The sequence below is a fragment of the Pipistrellus hanaki genome (genome assembly GCF_964339955.1).
Source record: "Pipistrellus hanaki genome assembly, chromosome: 16".
NCBI classification, from domain to species: domain Eukaryota; kingdom Metazoa; phylum Chordata; class Mammalia; order Chiroptera; family Vespertilionidae; genus Pipistrellus; species Pipistrellus hanaki.
The window spans coordinates 19,009,526-19,027,681 of NC_140518.1; the positions used below are offsets into that span (position 1 = coordinate 19,009,526).

An 18,156-nucleotide genomic window follows, 5' to 3' on the forward strand; every position below is an offset into this window, starting at 1 on the left:
CCTTATATTAAGTTCTTTACAGAATGTAGTCTTATAGTGAGGTTCATTAACTTAAATCTTTAGTAAACAATGACATTACCATTTGCTATGCTTATTTCTTTAGCATTTTATATTACTTGTGCCTTTAGTAATAGATATTACTTAATGATATATTAATAAACATTAATACTTTTCACTGTCAGTACCATTAGGAGAACAAAATGAAAGAGAACAAGAGTAGCCCTGCTAGCGAGGAATGAACAAGGGAGCCAGATAAAGACGTTGCTCGCTTGCTTTTCCTCACTGTAATCTTCCTTGTGTGATTTATTTATATGTTGGGTGACTTTGGTATCCTGCTAGTAATTTGTTCACTTTTTTGACTTCCTCATTTCTTTCACTCCTTCTCAGCCACCCCCTGTTTGGTCAGACCCAAGACTGCCATTACCAATAACCACTTCTGGAATTTCAGTTTTAAGCATCCTGCTTCTAGCCACCTTCCATTTGATCCTTGCTTACTTCTAGCATTCTTCCCAGGCCAGATCCATCAACTTTGATCCCATGGGGCCCTCCAGTTAATTTGCTCTGTCACTTCCCAACCTTTTTGTCCTCTCCTCCCTCTTTACCCAGCTTAGATTCCATGGTCTATCATGTTTAACTTCCTTGCACACACCCTTATTGGCCTCATCCTTTGTCTTCTATGTGTATCAAAGCCCCAAGTGTATCTCAGCTACTGCCTATTATGTATAAATAAGTACCCAGAATATTAAATATGGCTTAAGAAAAACCATGGTGTCCAATCACATTTTAAATTTACGAACCAAATCTCAGGTGGGCCGTTAGTATGTCTTGGAAGCAGTAGTTCCTGTATTTCTCTAGTCTAGTCAGTTTACTCTCCTACTCTTTGAGATAACTAGTTTCTCTCCACTCTTCTCAAACCTTCACCACTGCCTCTTCCCTTCTTCCATCTTCACCAGCAGCCAGTCACCTGCAACCTTTATTTCACTGAGAAAATAGAAGCAATCATCTCACCACCAAATGTAGCATTTGTTAAATGAATGAAATAATATGATATTCCAGGATTTCATTTACTCCTACATTCAAATGTAATTAGAAACTTAAATTCCAAAACTTATATATATATTTGTCCATTTTGGATAATGCTTTTCACTACCACCTTCCTTTATGTTGTATTAACCAAGACTTGTTAATATGTTTGTGCCTCATTCAAGTAAAATTAGTTATTTTTAAGAAGATGATCAACAGGAGCAGTTAGTAAAACAAGCAGTTAGGTAATTGAACACAGGAAATTAAAGAAGTAATGCAGTGTAACTATATTTGATTATACTATTAGTCCACAATGGTTCTTACTTATGTAAGCTGTTGTGGAAGAAAAAAAGATGGAAATGACTTAGAAATGAAAGTGAAAACCCCAAACTTTGTGGAAAATGGAGGAAAAATGTTGCCTACAAATCATGTAATAGTTTTAACCTCACACTTTGAATGAGATAATTAAATAATAGAATTGAGCTATAAATATGTTGATTTCAAATTAAATTAACTGAATATTGTTATTTATCTAGTGTTATTAAACTTCAAGATTACATTTTGAAAAGAGGAAATAATCAGCCAATCAGTTATTCTTTCTCATCATGATGTTTCTATCTCTCTCTCCCTCTCTCTCTTCCTTCTCTGAAATCAGTAAAAGTGCTTATGCCCTAGCTGGATTGGCTCAGTGGATAGAGCATCTGCCTAGGGTCTGAAGGGCCCAGGGTTCGATTCCAGTCAAGGGCACATGCCAAGATTGTAGGCTTGATCCCCAGTAGGGAGTGTGAAGGAGGCAGCTGACCCATGATTTTCTCTCATCATTAATGTTTCTATTTCTCTCTCCCTCTCCCTTCCTCTCTGAATTCAATAAAAATATATTTAAAAAAGAAAAAAGGTGATGAGACGGTTAAACCCAAAGAAGTCAAGATTCTTATGGCAGCTTTGATGACATTTATATTTGTAGAGTTGAGTAAGAATCTATACCTTACCCAGCAGTGTGAGTTGCTTATATAATTACAATAAAGAGGAGAGTCCCTCAGTGACCTGAATTTCATATGCTGAGTTCACTTGCCTAATGGCATCTGTCTGCTCAAGCATGTTTCCCCACACATCTTCCCAATTCCCCAATTCTTTCCAAACCTTTACCATGTTTCTTCACTTAGTAAACAGAACTCCACAGGCATCCCTCAGTTTATTTACTTCCTCTTCTCCAGTTCACTTGTCCCAGAAGAAGAGCTTCCCTTGCACTCGGTCTCCCTAAATCTGCCCTGTCTTTTGCCAGAGTTCCTGAAAGTGTCATCTGTTTGTTTCTACTTCTGCTCCTTGGCTTCTTTCTCATACCCATCCTAAAATGATCTGACCCGATCTAAGGCTCTTTGGCCAGATCAGCATGAGCTTCCTGATTTTTAAACGCAGTGTTCTTTTCCCAGTCCCATCCTCTCTGTCTGCAGCACGTGCCCCTGCTGTCACGCTCCTCAGCCTAACATTTCTTGTGTCTTTTCACGTGCCCAGAGCAGACATTCAAAAATATTGAACCAGTAGTTCTGATATATTTTCTGAGTTTTCAGCCTACATTTTTAAAAAAATATATTTTATTGATTTTGTACAGAGAGGAAGGGAGAGAGAGAGTTAGAAACATCGATGAGAGAGAGTCATCGATCAGCTGCCTCTTGCACACCCTCTATTGGAGATATGCCCGCAACTAAGGTACATGCCCTTGACCGGAATCGAACCCGGGACCCTTCAGTCCCCAAGCCAACGCTCTATCCATTGAGACAAACCGGTCTTGGCTCAGCCTACATTTTTAATGGATAATACTGCCTGAATCTCAAAATGCCTTACAGCCAAAAACAAAAATATGATTTCCTCTGCCCTCCTCTTGCTATCTTCTTGGTGGCCTTTTGAGGTTATCCTCATTTCATACATGTGAAGGTTACATACCTTAAGGTCACATCCTTGATGCCTCCTCTTTTATTTTCATTTGCTGTCTAAATTCTGGTTAATATCTCCCACATATTTCTTTCTTTTCCTACTATAGTTACCTACCACTATTGCCTCTTTTCACTATTGTCTCTTGTCTGGATTATTTCAGTAGTATATTAGGAGTTTTAAATTTGGATTTCATGCATAGACCCTCAAGGGACCTAAAAATACCCTCAAAATTATATAAATTTTTTTGTACATATGCATTTTTGGGGGGAGGTACATTAAACTATTCCATGGGAAAGAAAGAGATAGAATGAGAGACTATGATAATTTAAAGAAGTAAGTTTCACTGATTGTTCTTTGCCTGCCCTTTGCTATTTAGTTCTCTAACCCAGGGCACTGATCTCTCAGTAGTGAGGGGTCATGTAAGGCATAGGAAAGTAATAGCAATCAGTACAGCTTAGCAGTCAGACAGCCCAGCAGCCAGAGATCAGAGGTTCTCCAACATCAGAACCATGCTTTAATCTCCTGGAGAAGCTCAGGAGAAAGATGGGGCATCCGCAGGGGCATCAGTATGGATGTGTCCTCCTGAGCTCTCTGGTCCCATTTGTTCATGTGCTTCCAAATGGAGGGATATTCAAAACTTAATCGGTGAAAATCCAGAGCTAGCCAGTGAGGCAGTGTCCCCAGAAAAAAAGGTTAAGAACATCTCTTCAACTAGACTTCCACCCTCTCCCTCTTTGTTTGCTAGTCCTTCCTCCAATTACCGCCAGGCTTAGTTTTTAAGCACATATCTTATTATGCACCTTCCTTGGTTATAAAAACCTCAGGGTTTTTACAAAACATATTAAGAGCTCCTAGGCATGTTGTCAAGGCCTATGGTAGTTGGGAGCCTGTCACACTCATTTCCAGGCACTCCCCTCTCCCCACCTCTAAGGCTGAGCCACAACAGGTTACTACTAGCTGTTTGTTGTTGTTGTTTTAATATTTTTATTGATTTCAGAGAGGAAGGGAGAGGGGGAGAGAGAGATAGAAACATCAATGATGAGGATCATTGATCAGCTGCCTCCTGTACGCACCCCACTGGGGATCAAGCCTCTAACCCTAGCATTTGCCCTTGATTGGAATAGAACCTGGGACCCTCCAGTCCACAGGTCAACACTTTATCCACTGAGCCAACCCATCTAGGGCACTCCTGGCTGTTTTGAGAGGACAGTTACCTATGTCTATGCCTCTGTGTCTTTGATCATTCCAGTCTCTCTTTTAAAGGTTCCATTTCCTCTCCATTGCCCAGCCTTGAACCTCTTCCCCTATGTACATCCCTAATTTTCTGCTATCACCCTGACAGAATCAAGTCTCTCTTGGCTAAGTTCCAAAACATTTTATACACATCTCTGATAATGTCATATTATATTGTAGATAACTTTTTAAAATTTCTGTCTATCCTACTAAACCTGGAATGCTCTGTAGGTAGGAATGGCCTTTTTCTTGTTTGTATCCCTAACATCTATAATAGTTTCGTGCATAGTCCAAACAGGAGCTTAATACATTTTTGTTGAATGGAATTATTTTTGAAAAATTTTTATGACTCATTTAAAATTAGGGACCACTACTTATTTAATAAGTCAGAACAACTTATAATAATAATGGTAATAACAAAGTCTCATTTCCACTGCTTGTTTAAGTAATTGCTTTCTTTGTGGTAGTGGATTTTGAAAATCTTCATATGTCAGTGTATATTTTTGATGTGCTTTCTTGAGATCCTAAAAGAATTATAGTTCTCGAGACCGGTTTGGCTCAATGGATAGAGCGTCGGCTTGGGGACTGAAGGGTCCCGGGTTCGATTCCGGTCAATGGCATGTACCTTGGTTGCAGGCATATCCCCAGTAGGGGGTGTGCAAGAGGCAGCTGATCGATGACTCTCTCTCATCGATGTTTCTAACTATCTATCTCTCTCCCTTCCTCTCTGTACAAAATCAATAAAATATATATTTTTTTAAAAAAAAAAAAAAAAAAGAATTATAGTTCTAATGCAGACTAGAGTTTCCGTGACATCCGTTGATGTTACATTGAATAGAGTCTGTCATTTCAGAAATCTGTATTATCCTCCTCCTATATAATAAAAGGGTAATATGCAAATTGACCTAAGGGCAGAATGACCAGTCCCTCTAATGCTCAATGCAGGAGCTGCCCTCTGGTGGTCAGTGCATTCCTACAGGGTGAGTGCCTCTCACCCAGAAGCCCAGAAGCCAGCTCATGCCTGGTGCAGCAGCAGTGGCAGGGAGCAAGCCTAAGTCGTCAGTCGGACATCCCCCGAGGACTCCTGGACTGCAAGAGGGCACAGGCCAAGCCAAGGGAACCCCAGTGCAGGAATCTTGTGCACCAGGCCTCTAGTATATAATAAATTCCATGGAAATGTGTTTTATCTCCCTCAAACTTCAGGGTACTATTTTGTGAATTACTTAGTTATTTTATAAAATCTGGGTCAATTTAATTCAAAACATATTAAATTGAGTATTTTCCATGTACAAAAACAGAGTTATGGTGTTAAGACTAGTATTTATCATGTAGTTTGTTTTGCTAAGTTTGCAAAGTCCCTATCATTGCAATTATGTTTTTTAGGTAATTTAATTCAGCTATGTTATTTTACACTGTTCCATAAATTAAGAGCTTTAAACAAAAATTTTAAAAGGGTCTTTTCTCCCTCATTTTCTTTGCGGTTTTTTTTTTTGTTTGTTTGTTTGTTTGTTTTAAAGGAATCCATAATTTACTTATTCAGCCATTTATTGAGTACATATTATGTGTTAGGCTCTAGGCTGCATGTCTGCAATTCAGGATTGATGAGACAGTAACTACCCTTGAATAATGGAGAAGAAGGTACATATACAAATAATTGGAATTTAAAGAGGAAGGAAACTCATCCTTTAGGAGCCAATGTTGATGTTGAGAATGGATGTGTCTGCAGATAAATTTGTAGATACGGAATCAGGAAGCTAAAGGGAGTCCACAGTCTTTTTCTTTTAAATATGTGAAGTAGGAATGTAGATCATCTTTAAGAATTAATGGCATGGGGAGCACTTGAGAAGAGAAGAACAGTGAATATCTGAATAATTACTAAGGGGAATGGGAGACAACTCACAAAAGCAAGTAAAGGATGGCATGCTGGACTGAGAAAGCAGTGAGAGTAGAACTTAAATTGGATGGGATGAAATTCTGAGGATATCAGCCAGTGGTATATTTCATGACTGTGCCCTGTGACCAGTGTGTAGGTGCAGTAAATCCATATTGTGTTCAGGGCTTATGGGATGGGTGTTCCAGGAATATAAGAAGGCCAATGAGTTGAGAATCCTTGGGAGAAAAAAAAGTATGGCTTAATATGGAAGGAAGTATGGTTAGGGGGAAGTTGATAAATTTGGAGAAAGTTAAGAAAGTGGAGATGAGGACAAGGCCTGGTACTTTGTAGGTACGCAGCAAATCTTCATTTTCTTTCTGGCTCTCCTCTCCTGTACCTGTTTCATCACTACTGTCACTTGCCTCTGCAGGTGTTTTATAAATAGGAATAGCTTCACATCATGATGGTAGCAGTTGGAGGGGAAGATTAGGAGGCAGGTTCCAAAGTCCTTATCAAATGTGTCCCAGTCACTTGGATGCTGTAGCACTTGGTGGTATTGACCTCTAGGAGAAGCTCAAGGCTTCCCCCTCATCTCCCTGCAACTCATGTTTGAAGGGTGGGTTAAGGGCCAAGACATTTTATTAGGCTTGGGTTCTTTTTATTTTTATTTATTTTTATTTTTTGGCCATGGTTCTTAAGACAGGAATTTGCTCTGTGATGAGAGGATTAAGACAAAGGTTTCCACTAAGGTCCCCTAGTCTCTATAAGCACAGCCGTTACCATAAGCACAGATCTCATTACTTTCAGAGATTTAAAAGGGAGTCAGTCCTTTTTGACATAATGATAGAAGTAATGAACTTACTGGCAATCCAAAGGGTCTTCCTCCTCAGAATGTAAAATTTATAGGAGAGCTGGTTATAGCTTGTGATTTCTCTTATGTGGGTTATTACATGTATTGTCATCATTGAAAACATAATATATATATATTCCATTTCCAGAAATTTTCTTTTTCACCCACACTTCTGAGTGTTAACACTGAAATCTAATAATTTTTTATTTCACAGTGTGCTTTTGGTGTAGGAGAAATAAAAAACTCACTTTAAAAAAAGTCATGCATCTGAACTGTGAAACTGCTAGAAATGTGAAAATTCCAAGAGTGAGTAAACAGAAACCACAGGTCATCCTAATCTTAAGAAATGGAGTAAATGCTCATGTAGAGTTGTCTAAAGAAATCCTGGGACACCTAGATTATTATTCTTGTTATTTTCTATTAATGATACCTCTAAGGCATTTAGCAATGCTTGCCTTGAAAAGAAGTTTCCTTTGGAACTTCATCTGGGTGGCTCTGAGAAAGCATGTGCCTTACTTGGCATTAATCACGTGAAATAGAACATTTAACTTTATCCACAAAGTCTATAATATCTATCTGGATCCTATGGATTGCTCTATGCCATCCAACGCACACATGTTTGCCCTTTCTGCAAGTGCTTGTATTGACAGGTAACCTATAATTTCAATGACTAAGATAGAGTTTCCATAGCTTACTGTATCATAGAGATTTGTGTTAGGTTAAATTAACAAAAAAAACAAAAACAAACTAGATTTCCCCCTCTACCCCTGACTTTAAAGTAAAGAATAATAAAAAAATAAGTAATAGTTCCTAATTAGGTATTTAGTTTAAAGAGAGAGAGTTAAAAGTATTTGTTCTAAATGATAGCTCAAATAATACTTTTCCAACGACCTTTAATTGGCAGCTTCCTCTGAAAATATTGGTATTGGTATAGGAATTGTTTCTGAATTGGGGGGCGGCGGGGGGGGGGGGGGGGGGGCAGTACCAGGAGCTTCACTTATTCATTCTTGTTCTATTCATGACACCTGGCTATCAATGTATGTTAATGGAATCATTGTACTTTTTATTACATGCATATGAAAAAGAAAGAAAACTTTGCTTTAGCTGTCTTACTTGGATTTTAGTTAGTTGACATAAGATTATTTTCTTTTCCTTTTTAGGTTGCAAACATGTTAAAGGCATCCTGTTATATGGGCCCCCAGGTTGTGGTAAGACTCTCTTGGCTCGACAGATTGGCAAGATGTTGAATGCAAGAGAGCCCAAAGTGGTCAATGGGCCAGAAATTCTTAACAAATACGTGGGAGAATCAGAAGCTAACATTCGTAAACTCTTTGCTGATGCTGAAGAGGAGCAAAGGAGGGTAATGTTAATATAACTATATTTCAGTAAAAGTTTACGAATTTATAGGATGAATGAAACTCAGCGTTATGGTGGAAAACTTGTTAGAACGGTCTATATTTTTAAAAACTTGAAGCTAAAGTTTATTTAGTACCAAGTTATGTCACTCAACCAGGATTATGGGGATTTACATGATGTCATTACCCACATGTTCATAATACAAAGATAGATGATTGTATAAGCCAAAAGTTTTACAAAAACAAATCATGAATATATTTTCAGGTGACACTTTTATTCCACATTACTTCCAGAGACTTGAACTCATCCTTTGGAAAGAGAGGAATTAAATCTATAAAGAGGAATTATGTGTATGTTAGGTCCATGTGCAGAAAACTAGCTTACTTCCCAATGAGTCTGCTCAGTTGTAGAGTGACAGGTATGAGTTGATAGGTCCCAGAGGCAAGCTTGATTTGAGTCTTAGAAAAATAATAAAATTAATTAAAAATAAAACCAGAGTTTACTATGTGGTGGTTAATTTTATGTGTCAATTTGTCTAGGCCTCAGGGTGCCAAGACATTTGGTTATACATTATTCTGAGTGCGTCTGTGGGAATATTTCTGGATGAGATTATCATTTGAATCAGTAGACTGAGTAATGCAATTGTCCTCCCTAATATGGGTGGCCTACCCAATCAGCTGAAGGCCTGAATAGAATAGAAATATCTTTAGATCTTGGGACTTGTCATTCACCATCATTGTGTTAGCTAATTCCTTATAATTAATCTCTCTATTGCTAGCTAGCTAGCTGGATTGATAAATAGATATCTAGATCTCTATCTAGATATTTAGATCTACATACTATATATCTGTATATTTTCAGGTGACTAATAGGGTGGATCTTGGTTCTATTACACTAGAAACCCAAACTAATCTACTAATATTTGTTACATTGGTAGAGTGTTTAAAAATAATGCCATGGGATTTTGTTTCTGGCAATATAGTAGACTAGGCAACTTGAAACTTTCCTTTTACAAACACCTTCATATCCTGGGTAAAATATAAAAAATCATTTTAAATACATCACTGTGCTCTCAGGAAAGAAAATGAAATCTTCAGAAATGTAAAGAAAACTGAACATTTGAATGATAAAGATAGGAGCTGAAGCTTTGGTTTTGGTAATATAGGAGTTTGGTAATATACTGAGAGCAGAAAATGAGTCCTTGAACCCACTTAAAGTATGGATTAAGAACTGGAACCTTCAAAGGGATTGTATTCTCAATGAAAAGAATTATCTTAAAGGTATTTATCTACCAACACAGAGAAATAAAAACATTTAACAACCTGGGGTCTGAAGTAGGAGCTAAGGAATCTCTCATGGCCATTCTAAACTGTGAATCCTTGACTTATGCTTATGATTTAAACACAAAACAGCAGCAACAACAACAACAGAAACCATTCCATCTGTGATCTGGAGTCCCCAAGCTGAGAAAATAATTTGAAAATGAATCCTTGGCTAATGATACCATAGGGCTGTTAGATATGAGCAGACCCCAAGGAATGCTCCAATAGCCAAGGCCATAAGAGCTTCTCATAGGGGAAGCTAAAATAGTTTCAATAAATAGAAAATATTATCAAAATTTAAAGCTCAGCAACCAGGTTAAACATAAGCCAGTAGTTTCAGCTGAAGAAAGAAGTGACAAACAGGAGAATAAGATCTAAAAAAAATCATCCAGAATGTAGCACAGAGATGAAGGGGAAATATGAAAGAGAAATGGAGATAACAAAGTTAAAGTGCAAACTCCAAATAAAGTAGTATAGAAGCAATATTCAAAGATAGAATCTCTTGAGAATTTTCTAGAATGTTGGAATAGAATAATATAGCTTAGATTTATAAAAAGATCCAGTGGACCCATATGGTAATTGCCAGATAGAATGAGTGTTATTTTATTTTTTTAAATATATTTTCCTTTTTGGTCTCTGCAAGACTTCCAAGAAAAAAACTCATGAGATATCAATCTTTATAAATAAACTTGCAGACAGTTTAAATATGACACAGTTAATGATAATGTTGAGTTGGCAGAGAATTTCTAAGTAGGGAATTTCATAGCCAGCCTTTTCAGTTATAACTTTCTCAAGTCTTACGTCCAGAAATGGCTTGGTATACTCAGCTAATGAACCCATGGAGGGTATACGTGTGTTACATAATAAAGAAAAGCATCACCTCTGTGATTTTGGACAATCCGGGCTGACGGAGATGAGCACTTGCATATAGGTCAAACAAGTTAAATATAGAACTGTGGTTTTCAAAAGCTGTTGCCAGGAGCTCAATAGCATCAGCTCTGTTTCTATGCGGGAATACTTTTCAGATGGTAAGAACAGAACTAAAAGCCAGCAAGTTGAAGAGAATTGCATTATGGAAATTCAAACTCTTTGGTAAAGGGTTTATTGACAATTCAGCTACATTAATCTGTAGCTGAATCATCAGTTTGACATCTTTCTTACCTGACTCCTAATTTATTGCAATAAGAATTTGGCTTTATTTAAATAACACACCTGTAAAAGTTGATGTTATACTGACGAGGTTGGGGGGAAGGGACCTGATGACAGGTCACAAGATTAGTAAGGTTCTGAAAAGGTCAGAATTGTACTGAATTATGTTTAGGACAGATTGTTCCTGTGATCATTTAATCAAACACAGTGTTCTTATTGTCTCTGACTTCCCTTTCCACAGAAATGATATTTGAGGTTGGCCTGAGAAGGAAGTCATGATTCCATTGGCAACATAAGGCACATTGACAGCAAAATTCATACATTATAGCAGCTGTTTGTTTCATGCTCTATTGGTAGACAACCTTGAATAAAAATCTTATAAAAATAATGTAGCATCACAGTTTTTCAGTCATAAACAGGAAAGTCCTTGTTTTGTACCAAGGACAGCAAGAATTAATACCCTATATAGAAGTGTTTGGTAATGCTAAGATTGTAGTTCCAATTCCTCCTTCTCAGTCCTTTCTACAAATGGAAAGATGAATAGTTTTTGGTGTTTAATTTTTTTGATCAGCAAGCTATCATTTAGCATCAGATATCTGTTCAATAAATATGATGTTAAAAAATTACTTTTTTCAAATTTGAATTTACTTTTTAAAACATTGGTGGAAGGAGAACAATTTGTGAGTAATGTGTTTCTATTTATTATTCTGAAGTAGTATAGACTTTCTTCCAGTATACAGTTTTATGAATTTTGGTATATATAGTTTTATGTAACCACCACTAAAATCTAGATACAGAACATTTACATCACCCCAAAATAATTCCCTCAGGTTGTCCCTTCATGGTCACTCTCCCTGTGCTAACAGCTCCTGGTAACTACTGATCTGTTCTCCATCCCTATAGTTTTGTCTTTTCAAGAATCCTATATAATAAAGAGGTAATATGCAAATTAACCCTCATGCCCTCACAAGGTGGCTGCCTATAACCAAGCCGGCAGAGGAGTTAGTGAGGGACAACCAAATGACTGAAAAAGCAGGCTGTGTAGGACAACCAGGCTGGCAGGGGGGGCTATGAGGGATGACTAGGCCAGCAGGGGGTCAGTTAGAAGTGACAAGGCTGGCAGGGGAGCTAGTTAGGGGTAACCAGGCAGGCAGGCAGGCAGGCAGGCAGGTGAGCGATTAGGAGCCAGTGGTCCAGGACTGTGAGAGGGATGTCCAACTTGTTGGTTTAGGCCTGGTCCCCGGGATTGGGCCTAAACCAGCAGTCAGACATCCCCCAAGGGGTCCCAATTAGAGAGGGTGCAGGCTGGGCTGAGCCCACCTCCCCTCCACCCCATTGCATGAATTTTGTGCACCATACCTTTAGTTTCATATAAATAGGATCAGAGTATGTAACCTTTTGAGATTTGCTTCTTTCACTTGGCATATTTCCTTTGGGACTCATCCAAGTTGTTGCATGTATCAACCATCCCTTTTTATTGTTGAGTAGTATTCCATTGTATGGATGTACTACAGTTTATTTATCCATTCATCTATTGAAAGGCATTTAGATTGTTTCCAGTTTGAGGTACTTATGAGCAGAGCTGCTATAAGCCAAGGGATGGAATTGCTGGATCAAACAGAGTTTTACTAGGTTTTCATTTTAATATATATATATATATATATATATATATATATATATGTAAATAATTGATTTTTACATAGAAGGAATTGAGAGGGATAGAGAGTTAGAAACATCGATGAGAGAGAAACATTGACCAGCTGCCTCTTGCACACTTCCCACTGGGGATGTGCCCGCAACCAAGGTACGTGCCCTTGACTGGAATCAAACCCGGGACCTTTCAGTCCGCAGGTCGACGTTCTATCCACTGAGCCAAACCGGTCCTGGCTGGTTTTCATTTTTTAAAACAACTTAGACCCAGTCTAATTTCCTTTAGGTCATTTTTTGCTTGGCTGGTGTGGCTCAGTGAGCATCCACCCATGAGTCTTGAGGTCACTGATTTGTGTCCCAGTCAAGGCACATGCCCAGGTTGCAGGCTCAATCCCCAGTAGGGGGCATGTTGTATGATCGATGATGTTTCTCTCCCATCAATGGTTCTATCTCCATCCTTCTCTCTCTCTTAAAAAAATCAATAAAAACATTTTTTAAACCTATTTTTTTTTATTTTATTCTTGCCAGAGGTTTAATGACTACCAACCATATCTAATCCTTAGTCTCATTATACCCATCTTAATATTATCCATGTTTTCATATTGAGGTTTTTTCATTCTCGTCTGTTTCATTTTATTAATCACTAATGTTTTGTTTTTTTTTAATTTCTAAAGCATACTTCTCCCTTTAATTACTTAAATATAAATTGTTAGAAGGTCCATTTAACTTAATCTAACCAATTATTAGCATTTATAAGCTTTTGCATCTATTGAAATTTTGAAATATATAAACTATTTTAACAATTACTATATCCAATAAACTAAAACAGAAATCACTATGCAGAAGAAACACCATACCCCTTGACTGTGTTCTTTTTGTAAACTGTCTCTGTTCTCACTTTACTGTTAGGAAAAAATAATCTGTTTTTATGTGGTATGACTGAATGTGAATCATGTTCAATTCCTTCCCCTATTTCCCCAATTCCCAGTGGACCTCTGGATAGAGTTACCACTTAGCAATATAAGGTGACAAACCAATGAACATTAAATCTGTTTCTGGGACAATCCCTTCACCAAAATTAGGGAAACTAGGAGAGAATTGTCATTCACTGACTTAAGAAATGCATCTGATAAGTATAAGAATTCCTTTAAATAGTGAGATAAGAAATGAACAGTTACTAGTATATGATGGGTTATTCACTTGCATCAGTATGTAATGTGTATGTTTGTTTTATGGCTATTAAATAAGAGGTTCTGTAATATCATTGCAGTTTGCAGACTTCTGAGAAAGTAGTTCTAACACCTTTGTAAGGCTACAACCATGATTAGACTTGCTGTATTTATTAGTCAATATGGAGTGAAGTCCATTATGGAAAGTTTTGCTTTGCCTTTTGGATTAGTTTGTTTAATATATTCAAATTATTTGAATTATTTGCCCTATAATATAATTTCTTCCCTTACTAGCTTGGTGCTAACAGTGGTTTGCACATCATCATCTTTGATGAAATTGATGCCATCTGCAAGCAGAGAGGAAGCATGGCTGGTAGCACAGGAGTCCATGACACTGTCGTCAACCAGTTGCTGTCCAAAATTGACGGGGTAGAACAGCTGAACAACATCTTAGTCATTGGTATGTTTGTTTAAAAAAAAAAGTGCTATGATTTAAAAAACAGACACATGGGTTCGGAATTAAGATCTGTATAGATTGTAATTATTATATACTACTTTGCCAATGTTTCCAAATTAGAATCAAGTGTTATTGAAGACTTGACTATTTTAATGTCTAGCCTTAACAGGACAAATGTAAGGTGGGTTTTAGGGACTCATGGGTTTAAGCATATAATTTACCCATTTAAAAGGCAGCACAATGTAATGCAGTGGTTTTCAAAGTGGGTCTTGTAGGCCTTCTGGAGTTTTCAGGGTGGCTTCAAGGTCTGTGAGGGGAATGAGCTTCAGATCATGCATCTCTATGCATATCATAACTTCGTCTTTTAACTATTTAGGTACTGAGGTTCTTTTTAAGATAACTTTTGTGGGGAGAGGAAGAAGTCTGTTGTTTATAAAGGTTGAAAACCAGTGGCCTACTAAAAAGGGAAGGGACTTTGGTTCAAACATGTTCGTATTGCCCCTCTCTCACTTTGACAGGTTACTTGCCCTCTCTGAATCTTAATTTTTATTTTTAAATATTTGAAGTTTTTATTGTATTTATATATCATTGGCTTGTACAGTAGTACAATAACTAAATTTATAGCAAAATAATTTATAACTAAAGCAAAGTCTCCAGGTATTTTCATTAGAACATGTCAAGAACAAGTGATACTTTTATTTGAGAATAAATTGGTTTTCTGTTTGACTTATAAACTGTCCTCATAGCTTCTAAGGCAAATTACTAATCTTAAAAATACTGAAGACACATTTTATCTTATTTTTGAACTGTGATCATTTGTATGTTTTAACATCTATCTCTGTTCAGGAATGACCAACAGACCAGATCTGATCGATGACGCTCTCCTTCGACCTGGAAGACTGGAAGTTAAAATGGAAATAGGTAAGTAGACCTGTCACTGATGGCACGGGAGTGGAGGATGTAGAGTTCATTAGCAGAAGCAAAATCGCACAACTCAGTGGTTTAATGTTTGTTAGAGAAGTTGCATATTATGAGAAGCAGATGTACCTATAAGAAAGCATTAGGAATAAAATAATATCTGCCTTATTTTCAATTTTATCAGGTTTACCAGATGAAAAAGGTCGACTACAAATCCTTCACATCCACACAGCCAGGATGAGAGGGCATCAGTTACTCTCTGCAGATGTAGATATTAAAGAACTGGCCACAGAGACCAAGAATTTCAGCGGTGCTGAATTGGAGGGTCTGGTGCGAGCGGCACAATCCACTGCTATGAACAGACACATAAAGGTCAGTCACCTAATAGATTAGGAGTCTGCAGCCCTATACATACTGTGCCAGAGCTCTTTCTCTTTCCTTTCAAGCATACCAAGGGCTAAGGGTAGTGCTGACTTTTGATAGAAAAAGTTCATGGTAAAAGGAATAGTAATTAACTGTCCGCTGATAAATCTTCAGAGTAGCTGGAAAAATAACGGTAGTATGTGCCCCATAGTAACCACTGACCCTTCATCTCCCTTAGGTTGCCTCCATCTGATCCATGTGAAGATGAAGGCTTTGAACTATTTGTGCTGTATTGAGTTGTAACATGTCATACGAAGTTAGATTTTCTACATTTTAGAATTATGAGGGCAGCTTCTTTCATCAAATATACAGCATAATTGCTATTTTTGAGGTATTTAACTGGAGACATGAAGATAATAAAGCATGGCCTCTCCCCTCAAGGAATTAAAAGTCAGGGGAATGGGCATGTTTGCAAATTAGTACAAAAACGTATTGGTACTCTAGTAGAAATATATACGAGGATACTTTTATTTTGATGAATAATCACCTGTAGATAAGTGACTTCCAGATTTATGTCTTATCTCTTGAAAGTATATCTCCCACTTTCAATTTATAATTAAATAATTCTACCTGGATGTTTTGTTTATTTTAAATATATTTTTATTGATTTCAGAGAGTAAGAGGGAGAGAGAGAGAAACATCAATGATGAGAGAGAATCATTGAACTGCCAGTCTTTTTTTTTTTTATTGCTTTCCTTTTTGCTTCTATTTTGCTGATATCTCAATTTCCCAGATTTGAAACTTCACAGTTCTCTTTGATTCCTATCACTCTACTGTATCCCACATCAACTCATTTGCCAAATTTTGTCAGTTCTACCTTGGCAGTATCTTTCAGTTCTCATTGTCACTATCCACCTTCTATTTGATTAATATTCCTACATCATATCATTCTACCCTTCTGAAACTTTCAGTGAGGCACCTTTGTCTTCTTAGCCTTGTCTTTAAGGTCCTCTAGACCTTATTCTAGGCTACCTTTCCGGATATGTTCCCAGTTATTCTCTACGCACTTTAGTCAAATTGAAATACTCAGTGATCATCAGACATTAATTTATCTTTCCACTTCTCTGCTTTTTTTTCTTCTTCACTGAGAGTCTGTACTGTCTCTTTTTACTTTTCAATATCTGATTCATATGCTACAATTTTCTCCAAATCTTTTCTGATTCTTTCAAAATAATGTGTTATTGTCCTTCCTAAAATAGAAGTGTATCATCTAGGGTACCTTCAGTTTTCTTTGGTTCAAAATAGATTTATTCAGCATCTATTGTATGCCAGACACTGTGCCAGGGGTTAATACTACAACTTTACAGAAGTAAACCATCTACTTTTGAGCAGCACTCAGTCTGTCCTCCACATAGAAAGTACATGGGAGGTGAGGAAGAGAAAGGTGTCAGATGTGGTCAGTTCCATGGGGTGAGAAGAACTTTCACAGAGAAACTTCCGGTCATTTAGGTAGAAGGGACAACATATGCAAAGTAACAGAGACACAAAATGGCATGATATGCTAGGGTAATTCAGTATTACTTCAGCATGAAAAGCAGGGAAAGGGTGGTAGAGAGAGATATTGTGAGGAGACTACAGCAGGGGATGGAGGACAAAGAGCCTTTTATACTGTGCTAAGAAGTATGCACTTTTTTCTGTGAGTAGTGCTAAGCCATTGAAGAGTTTAAAGAATAGCAGTGACATAGTGTTAAAACATAAGATCACTCTGGCAGCTGTATCGAGTGGAATATTTAGGAGAGTATTTAGGCAGCTGGCAACACAGAGAAGAGATGGGAATTTTTATAACAGTTCTTATAGGAAATAATAAAAGCCTGCACAACTAGGTTGAGTATGTTCTAGTTATTGGGGAAAATTCTAGCAATGGTTCTAAACCAAGGGTCAGCAAACTCTGATCCATAGGCCATATCTGACCAGTCACCAGTTTTTATAAATAGTTTTTTACAACACAACCACACCTATTCATTTATGTATTGGCTGCGGCTGCTTCCATTCTACCATGGCAGGGCTGAGTATTTGCAACTGAGACTGCAATGGCCCACACAGCTTAAAATATTGACTATCTGGCTCTTTACAGAAAAAGTTTGTCAACCCCTGTTCTAGACTTTAAGTCTGTATCTTATTCATCTCTGAATCTCCCACAATATTTCAAATGGGTCTAAGTACTGAGAACATAGTGGGTGTTTGGTAAATATTTTTTAAGTTAGTAAACTTATATATGTATTCTGAATTAAACTATTTATAAGTCATAATTTCCCTACATAATAGAAATGACTTTGTTCTAGATCAAGAATGCCATACTAGAGAGCAAGTGAGAGGAAGAGAGATATAGAAACATCAATGATGAGAGGGAATCATTGATCAGCTGCCTCCTGCATGCCCCTTACTAGGGATTGAGCTCGCAATCCAGGCATGTCCTCTTGACTGGAATCGAACCCAGGACCCTTCAGTCTGCAGGCTGATGCTCTATTGGCTGAGCCAAACCAGCTAGGGCAGTGGTCAGCAAACTCATTAGTCAACAGAGCCAAATATCAACAGTACAACAATTGAAATTTCTTTTGAGAGCCAGATTTTTAAAATTAAACCTCTTCTAATGCCACTTCTTTAAAATAGACTTGCCCAGCCGACACCAGTTTGGGGCACATCCCCAGTAGGGGGTGTGCAAGAGGCAGCTGGTCGATGATTCTCTCTCATCGATGTTTCTAACTCTCTATCCCTCTCTCTTCCTCTCTGTGAAAAATCAATAAAATATATTTAAAAAATAAAATAAATAAAATAAAATAGACTTGCCCAGGCCGTGGTAT

The 18,156-nt window shown here is 37.5% G+C and overlaps 1 protein-coding gene across 1 annotated transcript in view; it reads left to right on the plus strand.

Moving 5' to 3' along the window:
• The window catches only part of NSF (N-ethylmaleimide sensitive factor, vesicle fusing ATPase), a 110,707-nt gene that overhangs the window by 40,612 nt on the left and 51,939 nt on the right, over positions 1–18,156 (plus strand). Inside the window, exons 9-12 of the mRNA XM_084861720.1 lie at positions 8,072–8,271; positions 13,852–14,017; positions 14,861–14,935; positions 15,117–15,304. Coding sequence (XP_084717846.1) covers positions 8,072–8,271; positions 13,852–14,017; positions 14,861–14,935; positions 15,117–15,304 — 629 coding nt within the window. The remainder of the gene's footprint in view (positions 1–8,071; positions 8,272–13,851; positions 14,018–14,860; positions 14,936–15,116; positions 15,305–18,156) is intronic.